Source organism: Spea bombifrons, chromosome 5, assembly GCF_027358695.1.
Source record: "Spea bombifrons isolate aSpeBom1 chromosome 5, aSpeBom1.2.pri, whole genome shotgun sequence".
In the NCBI taxonomy this organism is placed as follows: domain Eukaryota; kingdom Metazoa; phylum Chordata; class Amphibia; order Anura; family Pelobatidae; genus Spea; species Spea bombifrons.
In genome coordinates, this window is record NC_071091.1 from 6,997,150 (window position 1) to 7,015,960 (window position 18,811).

Genomic DNA, 18,811 nt, shown 5'->3' on the forward strand with positions numbered 1-18,811 from the left:
AAGTGGGGGTGCGGCCTATATTCGGGGTCTAGCGCCGGGCAGGCAGCGGAGTTAGCATACAGATCCCCCGCAGCGGTGCAGGGGACCTGTATCCTACTGTCTGATACGCTCAGACAGCCTCCCCTGCCAGCACTTCTCACGGGGGGGGTGCCGGCACGGGAGGTTGTCTAAGCGTCCGCACGATACATTTTACACCCCCCCCCGACTTACCAGAGAAGACTCCCGGGTGTCTTGCGAGACTGGCGGAAGACATCTACGCAATACGCGTATACAACTTCCGGTGCCGGCACCGGGAGTTGTATACGCGATTTGCATAGATGTCCCCCTCCGGCCCCGCAAGACACCCGGGAGTCTGCTCTGGTAAGTCGGGGGGGGGGGGCAGAGTGGCAGCGTATCTCGGGGGGGAGGACAGAGTGGCAGCATATCTCGGGGGGGGGACACAGTGGCAGCATGTTTTTTTGGTGCTTTTTTTAAAGAAAAAAACTTTTTCTTTAAAAAAGCACCAAACTTTTAGGGGGCGGCCTATATACGGGGGCGGCCTATATCCGAGCCAATACGGTATATAATGCATACGCATTAGCACACCACAATGTGTATTAGCACTGCTATACACACAGCAGAAGTGGTAGAGGGTAATACAGTGAGTGCATTTAAACATGCATGGGTTAGGCATATGGCTCCTGAATCTAAGATGAATCTAAGATGAGAGAAGAGAAAAATATGTCATCAAAACATTTAAATGCTCCAATCTTTAAGGCTTTAGGGTTAGGCTTTAGTAATGCAAGGAAGCTTCAGTATGCGCATGGTAGACGAATGGAACAGCCTCCCATCAAAAGATAAATCAAAGACTACACACTGATTAAGGTCTGATTCTTTGCAGCAGGAAAAATGGACAGACTAGATGTGCTGAATGGGTCTGCCATCAAATTCTATGTTTCTATCTAACATCTATTCTACACTGCGGTAAAAACTGTACGCAAATTGAACACAACAGAGATTGTCTGTCATGGTCCCGAAGGATCACACCATGCGTCAACTTGAACAAATGAGTGTTTGAATTATGCAGATGACTATACAAACTATTGCATATGACTAGTAACTGTGAACTTAGCTTAACAAGGAGTGAAAACATATCTAAGCTTCAGGAGTTTCACACTACTCTATGACATTCTATAGGTAATCCCTTTCACAATCTTAAAACCTTGTACAACCCTATGCAAACACCACACCCTCTGTGGCTCTGTTTTGCTCTGTTAGTCATTCCTTAAATTATTATCTAAAGTTCATTCTCACTATTTCATCTTTTGATGTTTTTATGGTTCTGAAAAGACATGATTGGTCTTTGTTCATATTTACCGGTTAGCCTCAGGTCTCTTTGAAGTTTAGAAAGGGCTTGTTGGGAAATAAAGTGCCCTTGGCTGCTGTAGTCGTACAATTCTTATCAATGATTGAAAGAGTTTGAAAACCAAGATTTATGCCACCTGTAGTCATAATTTTAGGATTTCACATTCTGAATACACATTATAAAGATGCAGTAGCACATAATGACCACTAGGGGTGCCTAAAATCCATAGACATTAAACTATACTGTATAAACGATTTTCAGTGATCTCCTCGCAGTTTAACTCCTATCATTTTTTTGTAAACAATTTAATGAAAGTAACACATACTTGATTAGATTTTTTATTTTTACTGTCACTGGGTTAAGCTGTAAAGTAATTACTAGCAAGCTGGAAGGTTCCTTTTTATATTGCATGTTATAGCAATGTTATCAGGTAATGGTATTGATTATCAGATAATCTCTATCTTGAAATAGCTCTGGGTCAGGAGTTGAAGATCAAAGGATCATTTGTATTTGTGTCACGATGGGGATACCCAGCACCCTTGGCCTAATTTAGGGCCAAGAAACCTTGGGGCCCAGTGTAACCCTAAAGACTCACCCCAGTCATCCCATGCATCTCCTGCTACCCTGCCCCATGTTTCTCCCACTGTCTCACCTCATGCTTGTAATGAGGCTACTAAAGACAATCCCCAGAAAGGTGCCATCTGGGCTCCAAAATGTATTTCCCCTTCTGCAATTTGTTTAAAACATTCACATTTTTTACAACAAATTTCATTATTATCATAAAGGTCATTAGAGGTTCTCTCTTAGGGTTTTACATTTTATCTTTGAAGGTGCTGTAACAATTCTAGACACTAGATGGCAGTGGCAAACCACAGATAGTAGGACATCTTTTTTAGTTTTAAAACATCTTAGTTCAGCAGGTCTGCAAACCTAAAGGAAAATTATTATTATTATTATTAGAACTTTTAGCTACTATTATCTGTATTTGCTTGTGTGTATCTATCCATATACAAAATATTTTAAAGAAGGAACACAATAGATTTTATCAGTCTGCCTCTCTACACATATCATTTGTTTATGTCTGCACACATATTAATTATCAGTTGTGGGAAAAATTGTGGAAAAGGTCCCCTAAGACCGACATTTTACCCAAATAATAAGGAAAATTGAGATAGCCCCATCAACCCAAAAGAAGATGCAGTCGTTAGTTTAAGTTGGAAGCTATTATGAAGCCAACATACAAAAAAACTAAAGCCACGGAAGCTTTTGGGACCTCTGAGGTCTCTCCGATCCAAGTAAGAGATTTTTGAAGTTACAAAATATCTTTTACACTTAAAGTATCAACTTCAAATGAAGACCTACATATTTCTCCGTTTTTATAATATGGAAGATGATTTCATGGGCATTGATTTGGTATTTGCTGTCCAGAAAGAATTGTGGTATTTAAAATACATTATTAACCACTTAATTATTCAATCTACTGTCTTTATTATTATTATTATTATTGTTGTTGTTTATATAGCGCCGTCATATTCCACAGCACTGCACAATTAATTTACAAAATGACACAACTGGAAGAAATAAAGTTTTAGAATATGAATGCAAGTTCCGCATTCTTTATCCCAATACCCTGCCGATACATGTTTGTGTTCTTTTTTATATTTGTGTTAAAAAACAACTGAAATATGGATATCAAATTATGTAACCTGGTGCATTTTCTACTTGAAAACCATATATTTGGCTTTGGATATGTCTGCAATATGGGATGTGATATACATGCAAAATGCTCAATGGCTATATGAGAATGTTTAATTAAAGGGATGATACCACCTTGGGATGGTAATTGTTTTACAGGCAATTTTTTGGTATTTTTGCACCTTCTTACTTTTTCTGGTTTTTCTCACATCATGATTTGTGATGTTAGGGCCTGGCTGTGCAAGGCTATGACGTCATATTTGCCCTCCTTCCTGTAACCATTAGACCTTCCCAACGGATGGATAATTCAGTAACAAGGGGTATCGCTTGTTGCCGCTTCCCCTCCACTAGGCTTTTTCCTCACTTCTCATATCATAAAAGAAAAAGAAAGATGGCGAACGTGAAGAAAGCAGGAAGTGGACCCAAAATAATGCTGAGCTTCAGAACCTCATGAGTTCAGCTCACCTTGGTGTCTTCCCATGTACCTAAAGTTTAATTAAACAGGGTGAGGCCCACCAAAGGTTCCTCATGACCTTAGTCTGGTTCCGAAGAGGTCATCCTCCCACCTCTATGTTACAAAGTCAATGTCTTGAGGCCTTCCCTCAGATATGCGAAGGGTTTAAGCGGGGGGGGGGGGGGTAGTAGAAAGAATATCTATTTTCTCCCACAGTAAATTTTCCATTACTATAACCTTTACGTCCGTATTGACACAAAGTTCATGACTTCATTCTCCGACGACATTCAGAACTAGTCTGACTCCTTGCATGCCAGCCCAACTTTTCACATGTAAATATTAAACAGCCCACGGAGGTATTGTTCTGGGGAAACGGACATTCCTTTACAGGGTATAAAATGACGTCTCAGATTCCTCTCATATTTGGGATGAGTCACTGGCTCCAATAGATCGGGTTTAGAGGAAATCGTGCTGCACCGAGATGTCCATTTGGAGGCTTTAACCCCTTAAGGACAATGGGCGGTCCCTAAACCCATTGGAAACAATGCATGTACGGGCTTTGTCATTAAGGGGTTAAATGCCTAGACAGTAATGTTCAGGTTAATATTAATAGAACACAACGGTGAGAAAACTATAAAGCCGAGTCGTTTCGTCATAAAAAAATATTTTTTAGTTAGGATCTTAAGTAACATCATGGCTTGTATTGAAACCATGTGATAAAATCTAGAGCTAAAATCTCTCTCTAGCGATCTGTAAGGTAAACAGCATTAAAGTAGAAAACCGAAGTCCCTATTAGTCAAAAGACTATTTTACTAAACTTGTGCCTCGGTAGGTGATAGATAAATGGATCAGCCTTCCAGCATTCAGTCTCCTGAATCTAAGACGAGACCAACGACTGATCTGAGGACTAGACGGGGAATTCTGTATATCTGTTATAATTAATAAGGGTAATGTCCCTTCAAAGAAGAAGAAGTGTCACAGTATTTACTATAACTCAATGCATTCATTTAAACTACCTATAGCTTGTGTTTTTCATGCCATTGAAGCAAAAATGGGAAGCAGCCAGTGGCAGGACCGACATTTAATATCATTTTTTTTTGTAAAGAAATGTACTTTGTAATTGCTGTAAAAAAAATAAATATAATATTAAGTTGGATTTCCAGTCCGAGGTTAATTCTTCGTTGCCGATCCTGGGAAGTGATAATTATAGATGTCGAGTAGTAATAATCCATCCTCAGCAAGCTGGTTGAAGATACACAGCCTGTTCCCATAATGTACTTTTCAGTTATTTTATTTAATGATAAATGGTGATTATATTATTTGTACTTCATATGATCTGATGCAGTTGCCATAGAAACCAATGGAATGCTATTGCTAATTGCTCTACTTTTACCAATTGGTACCTGATTTGCACTTTACAAATAATATTTACTGAATTGAGACCTTTAATGTTATAGCAGTCCACAGACTGTTCCAAATGTCTTGTTGAATTTAGTTTCACATTTAGAGTTAGTTTCATTTGTTTTTTCATCAAATTCTGTAGTTTATCATCACAAATGTAAATATCTAATGGACTATAGTGGTTATTACTTCAAATTAGGGTTCAAACATCATTATTGGATCCCACTAATGTCATTGAGCAGGCAGCCTGCCTACTTTATATTGTATTTATACACCCTGACTGGATCCTTTCTGCGACAGACAGGTCTAAATATTGTGCTTTGGCCACATCACCTATCAAATGTGCTTTGGGCTGTAAAATTACTGGGACATTGGACTGGGGAAACTGCCAACCCTTCCAGAATAATGCATGTGGAGTCATTAAGATCAAATGTTTAAACGTTCTGCTTACACCAAAATCTCCAAGAACTGAAAGAATCTTTTTTTTATGAGCATTTTTATAAATTGTAGATTTGAAGAGGTTGATTACATATAAAAGGTAAATTTTAGATCGGCTATCAGGACTGCTATTCTGTTAAGTGTAATAGTTATTTTTATTGACCCTTAGTTGCATGAATAATAATCTTAATAATAATAATAATTATTAAATAAGAAAATATGGTTTTATATATATTTATATAATTTAACTATCCAGCTGGTGTCCTTTATAATCATAATTCCAACAGAAAATGATTAACGGGTTTTGTCTCCTTTTTAATTCTTTTTTCTTTTTTTCAGGTCAAAAAAATATGTGTAGACATTTGATATTCTGATGATTATCAATTATCTTATGTGATAATATATATATATATTTATTATACCTGGTAACAGGTATGCAATGTAACAGGTAAGACTAGTTTTCTGTCTATATTAACAAGGTGAAGGGTGATATATTGGAAAAAGAAAAATATCCAAGCGTCTGATTCTTACACCATAAAAGGACAAGAAAATTTCTTCATACACCCCCAAAAAAGCACAATCCTCTCCAAATAACATAAAGAAACTTGGGTAAAGCATGAATATTTCAGTTTGAAGTATGGAGCAAGCTGTGCATGGCACATTTTATTTCTATAAAACTATTAAAGCTGTTACAAAGTATTCAAAAAAATACATTTTAGTAAATGCACAGGAGTTATGTTTTTCAGTTTATTAATGCAAATTTCCCTTATTCTGTACAAACAGTCTTCAATCTCTGGAAGTCTAAGTGATGTGCACAGTAATTTTTTTTTTCTGTCATTAATAAAAATATTAAATTTTCTAGTAAACTCTTTGAAGTTAGCAATGACAAGATTCCTATTGTTGAACAAAAACAAAAAAAAAGGTGTAACAGTCCAAAATTACATGAATGTGACTGACTGCATATTTTTTTTTACTTTTTTTTCTTTTTTTTTTTTTTGCAAACAAAATATTAAACATAAAATCAAAACATAATATAAGCCATAACGTTAAGTTGTCAAACTATTTAAATTAAAATAATATATTCTCATATTGTACACTATTTCCAAAAACGAAATGTAATTTAGTAAGTATTGATCTCTGCAAAAATCTAATTTACAAGTTTGTATATAAAAATATAATTTATTGATCCCAGCTGAGACCAGTTCACACTTGTTCAAACGCTTGTACTGATAGTGAGGACTCCTTAGGACCACTGAAGACACCTTTAGTGTAAGGTCTGTCTTGTTGGTGAGAAGGGGCAATTAAATTAGGGGGGCAGAGTGGGTGCATGTTTGTTTGTAGGTGTCTTTTTGTTGTGTGTCTGTGGATCTTTGTGTCTTTTTATTGTATTGTGGGTTCCTATGTTGAGTGTAAGCTCCTGTGTTGGTGGCTTTGTCTATATGTGCCTGTCTCTTTGTCTCTCAATGCATATATTCTTTAATCGCGAAGATCAGGATAATATGGGACTTGTATAAAAATAGATTTTGCTGTCATAGACTGGGTTCCTAAAGCATTTTTGCTTTTCAAGGGAGGCTAGATATATTTTTTTAGATTGACAAATAATTTATCAAAGAAATATTTAAGGCTTTTTTTTAAATGTCCCATTCATATTAAACATCTGTTCCAATAACAAAAAAAATAAATATTCATTAGAAGATGAAAACCGAGAAAACATAACAAAAATATGAATGAAAAATACACTGATATAAAAAAAAAGCTGAAAATGGGCCAAAGGGGTGTCTCTGATTCCATAGTGTCTACTTTGGGCTGTCCTACTTAAAAAGAATGTCTCTGTCAATGTAATGAAATGGAAGTTGCTTCAACTGGACTTTTCTGCCATTCCCAAAGGGTGAATATAGTCTTTGTCCAAAACCCAAGTCCCTATTTGATAAAGGATTTGGGAGTACCAATGAATGCCTTCAGCCTGGAAGTATGTAGGAGACCCTGGTAGAAGGGTGGAGTTTCTGGGGGAAAAGAGGGACAGAAGGTTCAAACCTAACCTCAATGGGGCAAATGCCATGTGTGCCCAGCTATGTTCTTCAACCACTGCATAGCAGGAGGCGAGTACCCCATTTACCACCAATGTCCCTTGAGCAGTCATGGGGGCATAAGCTCCAACATCCTCTTCAAGGCGTATTCTTTCCACCTCCACCTCCTTGAAACCCCCAGCCTTTTCATCTGCTAGATACACCCAGTCTCCTGGCCGGACCTCACTGGCAAAGACAGACTTGAAGGACCTGCTGGCATTGGATTGACGAGACACAAAGAGGAGGTGAGCTGCTGTCAACCTGATGCTGGTTCCAGGCTGAGATGTCTCTATGACATAAAAGACCTTCCTCGCTCCTTCCTGCCTATCTATGAACATCAGGAGGTCGCTGTACACCAGCCCGCCCTGACCATCCGATGCAAGCACCCGATCTCCTGGTCTGAGGTCCTTCATCGACTTGATGGATCCATCTTCCAAGGTCACAGTGGCAGACCCTGGAAAACAGCCTCCTGACTTTGCAGCCACCGAGTTCTCTGTAAGAGAAGAAGACATGTCAATGATGACCAAGTAGTCAGATCAGAATATGGTAACTACTTGCCTGGTTGCATACATTCATTTCTCAAGTTACCCCCACATACAAATTTATGTACCTTAACGACTCTGCACAGTGAGCTATAAAAGGCAGCGCTGCCCTCATCAACCTCTAGGAGTCTCTGAATGAGCTACATTGTTGCTAGTAAAGGCAATAGTTACATCAAAGAAGTTACTCAGAAGAGAACTACATGGGGTGGTCAGTATCTAATTATATAAAGTCTTTTGGACCACAACCCCTATCACCTCCAGCCTGAATCGGCTCATAAGTCATGTTGAGAGATGCAGCCCAGCAATATTTTGATATAGGTGATTTTCTCACAATGCTTAGCTTAGAGATCACTACAATACCAATAATCAAATAATGATCATGATGACATCATATCAAGCAAGTCATCTGTACCTATCAGATGCCAAGTCCTCGTTATATCGGATAAAAAGACAGAATCACTGCCCAATGACAGCCTCCTCTCAATATATATATATATATTATTTTACATGTGTAGGAAAAGTTTCAATATGAAAAAAATAATGGGGTACAAGAAAGATACTGAGAATAAGAAACATTGTATTGATATTATTTACATTTGATTGTTCTTATTTTAGAATTGCCCTTAACAATTAAAACCCATAGTTTTGGGGATAAAGCAGGTTTTCCTGCCCCAGATCCATATTTAAATTTGATTAAATTTACAATTTCCAATAAAATGAAAAGTTGCTGAACCCCGGCATTATTATTGCATTTCAGTACCCCTGATTCCATGACTCAAAAACATACGTTAGGTATCTTTACATTTTATTAAAATTACTTATGGTGTGCACAGAAACCAATGGAACGTTTGTCTAAATTTAGCACTTTGCTTCAGAATTATTCTTTATAAATATGTGGGGAAAAAAAACAAGAAGCCGCCTACTACAGCTCAAGGTGTTATAATAAATACCCCAATACTAATGGCTTTCTCAGGAAGAACAAGGAGGGTGAAAATGAGTTTTTTATTGACCTGCTAATGACTTTATCACATATGGGTAACAAATTAAACAAACCACAAGAAAAAAGGAGCCTGTGGAAGGAAGAGGCTGACCTGAAACACTAGTTTCTGTGCAGTAGCAGGGGTAGAAGTTTGTCCTGGGGAGAGCAAGCCTTGTTTGCTTGTTTTGGGTTAAATGAATAGAAGTCCTGGTATAGCAGGCTCAATGCAAACACAGCAATGAATTGCTAGAGGTGTGACAATCAGGAGGCTTTGAGTGGGACTTGTTTGGGATTCCTAATTAAAATCCAATAAAGGGCCTTCTTTGTCATTCTGATTCAGAAATAGAGGCTCTCTTGGATGAGAGGATACATCCATTTTTTTCCCATCTCTTCCCCCTATTTGCTCAGGTGTAGAAACTCTATGTGCCAATTCACACACATAGGCTCCACAGTCCCATGTAACACTGTTTGCACAAGCTGAGTCCCCTCTCTAAGACATTCAAGATGTGTATTTGAATTTTAAATGTAGGGGTGAGCTCTAAATAATCTCCAAGGACTATTAGATAGGGTTTAAACTACCACCCTGCATCTCCTTTCTCAGTTCTGGAGACAATAATTCAGATATATTGGAAAGGATTGCTCTTTGAATTCCAGCCTCTAGGATCATACTTTTTGCAAACAGATATCTAGATAAAGAATCTTCCTGTCTAGCTCTGGATTCTTTTGGCCTCTAATCTCCTAATCAAGTTCTGAAGCATGAAATGGTTTTCCGGGACAATAACATTCCCAGATTTAGCCGTAGGATTTCCAAACACTGGACCCTGGAACACTGTCACACGACCTTACAACACTAAATCCAGCCAGTAGCTAGATTGTAAGCTCCTTTGAGCAGGGCTCTGCTTGTCTTTTGTTTCTGTAAAGCTAAATTGTTATGTGTTGCACTGCTTCAGTCCTGTTTACCCATTGTACAGCACTGTGGAATATGAGGGTGCTATATAAATCAATAAATTAATATATAGGAGCGCTAATACACCAGCTGCTCGGGAATACAAATTCAAATGTTTGGAGATTGTTGGAGATGAGGTCCAAAAAGACTTGGCCACCAGATGTGGTATCTTGCTACATTAGATTCTTCAACTTAATGTACTCCACCAAAAACTTGGATTTCTTAAAAATTTTGGAAGCAAAGAGAATGAATTATCTCTAAAATGTCCCAAAAGCATTGCATTATTAGCTTAATTTATTCTTTTATATTATTATTATTATTATTTTTACTTGCATAAGTCCAAGGGACATCAGCACTACCCTGGCCTTAAAAGGGTTAACTTCAGTTGCTACACAACAAAAAAAATAACAAACGTTTCTTTTTGAACCTGGGGAGGGGGAGCAATAGCAACTAACTCTGTTTCTGTCCCAAGCCTTGTAAACACTTCTTAAATTCCAAGAGAAATAATATCAACAGGTTCAGTTCAGAGATCAGGGAAGTGAAGTCTTAATGTTGACAGACTGGTCCTTTCGCAAACTTGTCTCTAACAGCTTAGAAAAACACACCAATTTTGGGTGAAGCAGAAGATTTTTTTTCCAATTAATTTCCTTTATAGATTCATTCCTTGTTTGTGACACCAGGGGGCGCTGTAAGTGCACGGAATATCAGGGATCCCTCTCTATCTAGAATATGGAATATGAAACAAATCACATGAAAAATTGTTACCAATCTGGCACAACGATATGAATTCTAATGATGTCACAAATTAAGTAACTCTTAAGTGCACTTTCGAATTAATAACAAAACTGATTTTTTTTTTGTATTTTTCAGAAAATATAGTGAAGCTTCCAGCCGTGAATGGGTTAAAGTTATGGGCGACTTTGTTTAAAGCATACAGTTTTCACTGTAAAAACTTTTTTTTTTTTTTAAATATTTAATACATGATTTTATATTTTGTGTTTATCCCCCACAATCAGAAAAATACCCAAATTGTATTTATATAATTCAACAGGTCTCATAAAGTTTGATTGGATCCTTACATAAATATCCACCCTGGGGAATTTAATCTAAATGAAATCCACATTTTCTTTATTGGAGCATTCAGTGGCTTTAAAGTGTTTTCTATTTGTCATGCATAATAACAGCGATTGATCCTCGATCCTCAATAAAGCTTTTTTAAAACATATATTTTGTAAAGATATTACTAATAATACAACTAATAAGTCTGTAAAAAAACAAAAAACAACTAATATTCACTGAAAAAAAATAACTTTTTAAAGTAGTGTATTCTTCGAAATTCTATTTACATTATTTGGCCAGGCAATTCCAGGATTGACTATTTACAATTTCGTTGGTATATTCTCTATAAAAAAATAATTTGGGTAATCTGGGATTTTATATATATATATATATATATATATATATATATATATATATATATATATATATATATATATATTCACTAGACCAGGGAGATACAAAATAATAATCCATTAAGGAAGGTAATAAATAATATTAATTATTCCTGAGATTGACCAATTAAAATACAAATATTTACAAATGATATCTGCAATCAGAGCAACTAATTATATCGAATTTATTATATAATAAATATTTTTTTTCTTAAATCAAAAAGTATTTAAACTATAATTCGATTAAACCCTTTGAAGTGTTTTACAAGAAAGCGGGTGATTTTAAGGGTCCCTCAAGTCTATTTCTATTTATGGTTAAATGTACTAAAAGTTCTACTGGGGTTCAGACCAATGCGATTTTCCTTTGAAATTAAAATTTCTTGAAATTATATGATTTCTTTTTGTGTTCTTATATATTTTTTTACATTTGAGAGAAATTCAAATTGTTCAGATATCTCTTTTTAACCGATATTAAGGCACCGTGAATTAACACTCAGAGGCAAATCTCTCCAACTTTCCGGCACTTAGTAAATGCTTTCTCTACCCGTAAATCTACGCGTTGGTATTTGAACTTATGTTTTGGGGAAGGAACACTTACCTGCTTTTACAGAACAGTGAATATGGGCTTTGGATTCGAAGAATACCCAGTCGAACCCAGCCTCTACCGCCAGCCTGGCCAGCATGCCGTATTTACTACGCTCTCTGTCCGATGTAGTGATGTCCACTGCTCGACCTTCGTAGTGCAGGGACTCCTCTGAATGGTGGCCATCTTCATCCCAGCCCTCAGTCACTCGCAATTTCACCCCTGGCCACTGATTCATTACAGAGATAGCCAGGGCATTGAGCTTGTCTTTGCACCTCTGGAAGAAGAGATCGTAAGAAAAATAAATGAGGGTCTGTTAATGATGGCGGTACAGGTTATTTAAAGGGACATCAACCATATAGGTATTTAAAGGGACACAACTATACAATATTAAATAGGACATTAAACCATATATGCATTTAAAGGTACATAAGCCAACTTGGTATTTAAAGGGACATAAGCCAAAAAGGTATTTTAAGGCACACATATATTTAAAGGGATATAAGCTGTATGAGTATCTAAAGGGACATTAGACATATAGCTATATTTGCAGGTACACAGCTATATAATATTTAAAAGGATATAAACCATATAAGTATTTAAAAGGACATAAGGCATATAGGTATCTAAAGGGACATAAGCCAACTAGGTATTTAAAGGGACATAAGCCAAAAAGGTATTTTAAGGCACACAACTATACAATATTTAAAGGGTTATAAGCTGTATGAGTATCTAAAGGGACATTGGACATATAGCTATATTTGCAGGTACACAGCTATATAATATTTAAAAGGATATAAACCATAGAAGTATTTAAAAGGACATAAGCCATATAGGTATCTAAAGGGACATTACTCATATGGGTATTTAAAGGGGCATAAGCCATATGGGTACACAATTATAGAGCCACGCGAGATGGTCTCTATTTCCCCGTGGGTTCATCGCCTCCTCCTAACCACGTGCTCTGATAATAAAATACAATCAATTATTTTGAACAAATATCTGGGAAACTTGATTTCCAAATCTTTTCATTTTAGCTAGCTTTACATATATTTCTACAATTGTTTCCAAATATTTGTAGGAAAAATAAAAACAGAACACAATTTTACCAGATAGGGAACTCAGGTTAGCTACTTCCATATTTTAAACTACTTTAACTATTAAGGTGGAATCAACAGTTTGGGGCCAAACACTCTTCCGTATTGGCCCAAACCACACATTCTTATGGGCATGTGCCTTCACCCTGCCCTCTAAGTGAGTGAAGCCTACACCTTATCCATGGGTTCTTTAAGACAAATGATGTCAAGCCTTTAACTGTGAAATTTTGGTGTCCACCAACAAGCCTCCCAGTTCCTTTCAACATTAATTCCCTGTTGAAAGACCTCTGAATACTTTTCCATCTCCTTTATCTCTGGAGAAGGCTTTTCCTTTCAGATCAATCACTACAGTCCTTAGAGTTCCAGGTATGTGAGCAGAAGACCCCATTTTCCAAACCATTATAGATTTTTGTTAAGGAACCAAGATAGAAGTTTGGTGAATGGAGGGGGGTGCTCTGGGAACAATATCTTTTAAAAAGTAAACCAGATAGTGCAGGGATTCTCTAGATAACAATGTTAGAACAACAGGTGAGGGTTCTTTAAAGCACATCAGAGTGTGAACAAACATGATTTATCATGATATCTCTTACAAAGAAAGGCAATCCTTTTCACTTAAAATATAGAATAAATCTTTTATGTTCTTGTTGCTTCTTAGCTTTTATCAGAGGTTTTTTGGGATCAAGTTATAGGGGCATTTTGTATGGCCAGTAGCTGATTTTCGGTGCCTGGAGCAGGTAGGGTAATTGGAATTGTTTAGGTTGGTATATAAGGGAAGGATGATGGCTGTAGATTGGTAAATATGTAGAACAGATTGGGTAGAAGAGGTTAAGTGTAGTGATTTAGGTCACTTGAATAATTTAGGTAGGTGAGTCCAAGTTGAGAGGACAATGTATGATGTATGGACTATATATGGTGCAATCACCATAGTAACCAATATAATTCCCCAAGTTTAGGTAAGTGAGATAGGGATGCAGGTGTACTATTAAGGGGTGTGAGTGGCAGGCAGGTGTAGATTGGTGGTAAATGAGGGTAATTGACCAGCCAACACAGCAGAAGCTAGACAACAATCTGCATGTGCATTCTGTGCATGTACCCCAAAAGGGCACCAGCCCAGCTTTTAATACCCCAGACAATCATGTTTGGGTTGGATTATTATGGGAGCTGCTTGAGAGATGTAGCTGGGATTGGAACAATTTGCAGCTAGAGGGAGACCGAATCTGGGAATTTACAGAATTATATTAATTAGCAGCAGATTTATTTACAAAATAATAATTTATTTACAAACGTTATCACCCGAGATGGGCAATTTATGCAATTGTGAATATTGATAACCCTTTCAAAACCAGTTTGCAATATAAATCTAATAATAAATGTAACAGACACAAAGTGATATATAAGTATGTATAATATATATATATATATATATATATATACAATGTAACATATATATATATATATATTAAATAACCTAAAGTATCTCTATTAACTTATACATTAAATAGCAAAACTTTGAGACACTAGTTTTTACCTGGTACTAAAGCCAAACGCTCACTCTTTACTGCATAAGCTCTCTCTTTTCCAGCAAAAAAGCGAAATTCCCCATTAATGTCCCAAATAAGACTGTTTTTTAGCTAAACATCTGTAATGTATTCAGGCATAACACAAACTACAGCCCCTGTTAAGTGGGTTGTATCTAGGACCTGTTTGGTAATATTCCTGCTCCATTATATTTCTACTATTTCTACTAATTTTCATTCTGGATCTAAAGTAGACTTTTATTTTCGAGACTCAATTTGACATTTAATTGCTTGTAACAGAAATGATTATCCCAAGTGAATTCGAATTAAATGGAAGACTAAGGAAAGTCTAGCCCAATCCCCCCGTGTAAGACCTGTCTTTATTGAGAGCTAGAGTTGAATTGTCAGAGTCAAAACCGTGAAGATTAGACCATTCATGAATTATGTGGGTCGTGTGCCACATATCAAGCCCAATTCTGCTCAGCCATCGTGAAGCCCAGCAGGGCAGCCTGAAGCCAAGATCTTTGTGTTCAGGTGGAAAACAAAGTAGATGAACAAGCTGTGTGTGCCAGGCAGCCTCTAATCTGCCCAGCAATGCATGTGCTGAAGGAGACACTTAACAGTTACTTGTCAGGGTAAACATCCTGGTGGCTTCCAGAATGGGATGGAAGATCTCGAAATTCCTCACTTAATCTAGATGCACCTCTGTGCCTAAATTACACCCCTCTGTGATTTATTTCATAGGAACTGAATTTACTCACACTGACCCTCCTTTTGCGAAATACATTTAATTCCACCTAACATAATGGGGTAGTTTAGAGCAATTCTGTAGCAAAAAGAGGTGAAAATGGAGAAATCAGCACAAACATTCCACTGGTTGCCATAGGGATTGCACCACTGAAACCAGTTCCTTGGATTCTTATTTATACACAATTCTTAGTGTATACTGCAACAATGTTTTGGGGGTATCCTGTAGAATTTGGGGTCTCTCTATATATATGACTATATTTGCCCCATATCTTTTTTTCCTAATGAAGTTCTCTCTCTCTCTCTCTGCCTCTCTCTCACACCCCCTCTCCTTGGCCTGTTTCCCTTTCTCTCTGTGTCTGTCTGTCTCTCCTCACCCCTGTTAATATTAACTAGCAGTTAACGCATTCAACAAATATTTTGAAAGTTTAACAGTCCCATGGAGTGAAGCTCTTAACATTGTAGATAGACCTGTGAGGCGGGTCCTAACACTTGCCAAGAACTTAGCTGAACAAGAGAATATTAAATAAAAAGACACCCAGTGACCACTTTTACACGAGTTTAACAGCAGGTGAGGCCAGACCTGCAGCCCGCACACCTGCTTAAGTTACACCTGGTGCCAGACCCTAGTGATTGGCACACAGAGTGGCACATAAGGCTTCATCTTGGCATTTTGGGGCTTTCCCTGTCCATGGTGGCTCTAGGATGGCAAGGGCCATGTTGGGTCCAACGGTTTTGTCTTAAGAGAAGTTGAGAGAGAGGGCCAGGAGACCTCATGGTGCCATCAGAAGAAAGCAGAACAAGGTCTGATATGGGATGAGATCTGGAGGGCATTCAGCCAGGTGCCTGTGTGCTGGCACTCACTACATACACAAGATACACACAATTTCTTTATTTCTCTCTCTCTCTCTCGCTCTCTTACTCTCTCTCTCTCGCTCACTATCTTTATCTGTTTTTTTCTCTCTCTCTCTCTCTCTCTATCGCTCACTATCTCTATCTGTTCATCTCTCCCTCTCTCTCTCTCTCTCTCTCTCTCTCTCTCTCTCTCTCTCTCTCTCTCTCTATCGCTCACTATCTCTATCTGTTTATCTCTCTCTCTCTCTCTCTCTCTCTCTATCTCTCTCTCTCTCTCTCTCTCTCTCTCTTTCTCTCTCTCTCTCTCTCTCTCTCTCAAACGCACTGTTTCTATCTGTTTATCTCTCTCTCTCTCTCTCTCTCTCTCTCTCTCTCTCTCTCTCTCTCTCTCTCTCTCTCTCTCTCACGCACTGTTTCTATCTGTTTATCTCTCTCTCCCTCTCTCTCTCTCTCACCTGGCCCCGGCTGCCGGCACAGTCTGTGGCTTGCTATAGCAGGTTCCCGACGCGTCCATCCGTGTAACTGTAGCCGTTACGATCGATAGAAGCGGTGAATAAGTGGAGCTGAAGTGCGTCTGGCTGGATGAGGCTCAGTGTCTCTCAGCTGATGGGATCAGACACCCTGGGACCCCCACAAGTAATGGCCGGAGCCTGCCGCCTGTGTACAGGGCAGACAGGGACCCATCTCCCACACTGCTGCCCCTGAGCACGACTCCGACTCCCAGAACGCCCAGCCACAAGAAAGCTGCCTGATTTTATATATATATATATGTGTGTGTGTGTGTGTGTGTATAAGTGTTATAGAGCTTGATCATCTGGTCTGCTGTCTGGTCTGGACTCAATGCATTGATCAGCCAGTGGCAGGGAATGATCTTCTTAAGGGACAATAAGATTTAAGGTGGCAGCTCGTAGATCCCAAGGGGGAAACTGTCACTTAGCTGAAGAAAAACCCAGAGATGAGGAGGGCAAGAATAAGCGATCCTTAAGCGAGAGGTTTCACGCCTTGTCATATCTGCACACATCTGGGAGATGCACATGTCTTCGAAAGGGAAGTATATTCAGCCTGACCTATATATCTGCCCCTCCTCTAATATGTAGCCTGGCTTGTCTCTAAAGCTCAACGTATCGCCCAGACACCATGAGAGCTGGTGCTACCCCGAAGGATAAATGGACCATGGATCTTCTTCATAACTACTGACAGAGAAGAGGCTGGCTGGCACTGAGCCAAAGGGTTAATTTGCCATCATCTCTGGATGTGATCAGTAATGATGTCATGTTAATAAGTGAGTCCCTCCCAGACAGGGGTATCAGAGCTCTGGAGCTGGTCATCCTTAAAACATATCAATGTGTTCACGCTCTGATGGGCACAATTGCAAATAATTCTATTGCCCCAGTTGCTTGAAGCGATTAAAATTAGAAAAAAAAAAAACAGAGAACAGAATGAAACGGTCGATTCAGATTTAACAGCCCTCTGTGGGGAGGGGGGGCAATAACTAGGTACTAAATACTAAAGATGATCCTTAGTTTGCCTTTTTTTCATCAAGGAGGTAAAATGTATCTTTGTTGGAGGGATGAAGACGTGCACTTAGCATGAGACAATGTATCTGATGTGAGAAATGGATACATTTGGCTCAAATGCTTTGGATAACTCAGGGATGGAATATAGATGAATCACAAATTAAAATAATCTGAATTTTACCAATTTTATCAAATATATATATATATATATTGGAGAATTGTATAAATAACCACCCAAAATTAAAAGGGGTAAAAGAAATGGTAGGTAGGTACCTGGGTCATCAGTCTGTCTGCTCCTGTGTTCTCCTCGTCCTTAAAAATGATGTCAGGGTTGTAATTTGGGGTTAACTCTTTGTACCTGTCAGAGTTCTTTGTGATCTTGCCTTCATATCTTCCACTTGCCCCTAAAGTCTTCTCGCCCACATTGGGAATAAACTGCTTGTAAGCCAATGGGGTTAGTTTTTTGGGGTGTCTTCTTTTACCAACGCCTCTACCTGGTCCACAGGACAGTCCAGGATGGACCACCAAGTGAATGATAAATCCCACCAGGAGAATTCGTGTCAGCATCAACATTTCATCCACTGAATCCAAAGACTTTTTTTACAGCTCAACTTGGGAATCTCCAAGATCCTCTGTAGGTAGCTCCCAGTTGCTACTGTATCTCCTTGCCTTAGCAGCTAGCTTCATTGACTATCCACCGATTGCCACCAAGGTGCTGAAATAGCAAAGTAAAGGTCCTTCATAATGGAACACATTGCAGTTTAGACCTGAAAGAGAAATCAGAAGCAGAAACAAAAAGAAAAAAAAAAAGAAAAAAAAAAAGAAAAAAAGGGTTTGATTGGAATAAGAACAGGCAGTGCTGTAGAGACAGTGAGTGCAGGCTGCCTTTAGTGCTATATTATAGCTGGCTTTGCCTGGAGCTGATTGGTCAGGACAGACAAGCTGGTGTTAACCCTTCCAAATGCATGACAATCTGACAAGATCTTGCTCTGTCTTATTTGAAATCTTGGAGGAAAAAAAAAAAGGAGGTGTGTCTAGGATTTCTTAGGATAACATCACTTCTTTTGCAAAAAAAAGAAAAAAAAAAAAAACTTTCCTGGCAAATTGACAAATTTGTCAGCAGGTATATAAAACTGTGCTTCCATAATAATATACAGAGGTATCTGTTTGGGGATCTT

The 18,811-nt window shown here is 38.2% G+C and overlaps 1 protein-coding gene across 1 annotated transcript; it reads right to left on the minus strand.

The window, feature by feature from the left end:
• Positions 1-5,956: 5,956 nt before the first annotated feature.
• SHH (sonic hedgehog signaling molecule) lies at positions 5,957-18,611 on the minus strand. Its single transcript, XM_053466915.1, has 3 exons — positions 17,907-18,611; positions 11,916-12,177; positions 5,957-7,892 (listed from the first exon to the last, which is right to left on the minus strand). The coding sequence occupies exons 1-3, from the start codon at positions 18,204-18,206 to the stop codon at positions 7,192-7,194; spliced, it is 1,263 nt and encodes a 420-aa protein (XP_053322890.1). The 5' UTR covers positions 18,207-18,611; the 3' UTR covers positions 5,957-7,191.
• Between the last annotated feature and the right edge of the window lie 200 nt (positions 18,612-18,811).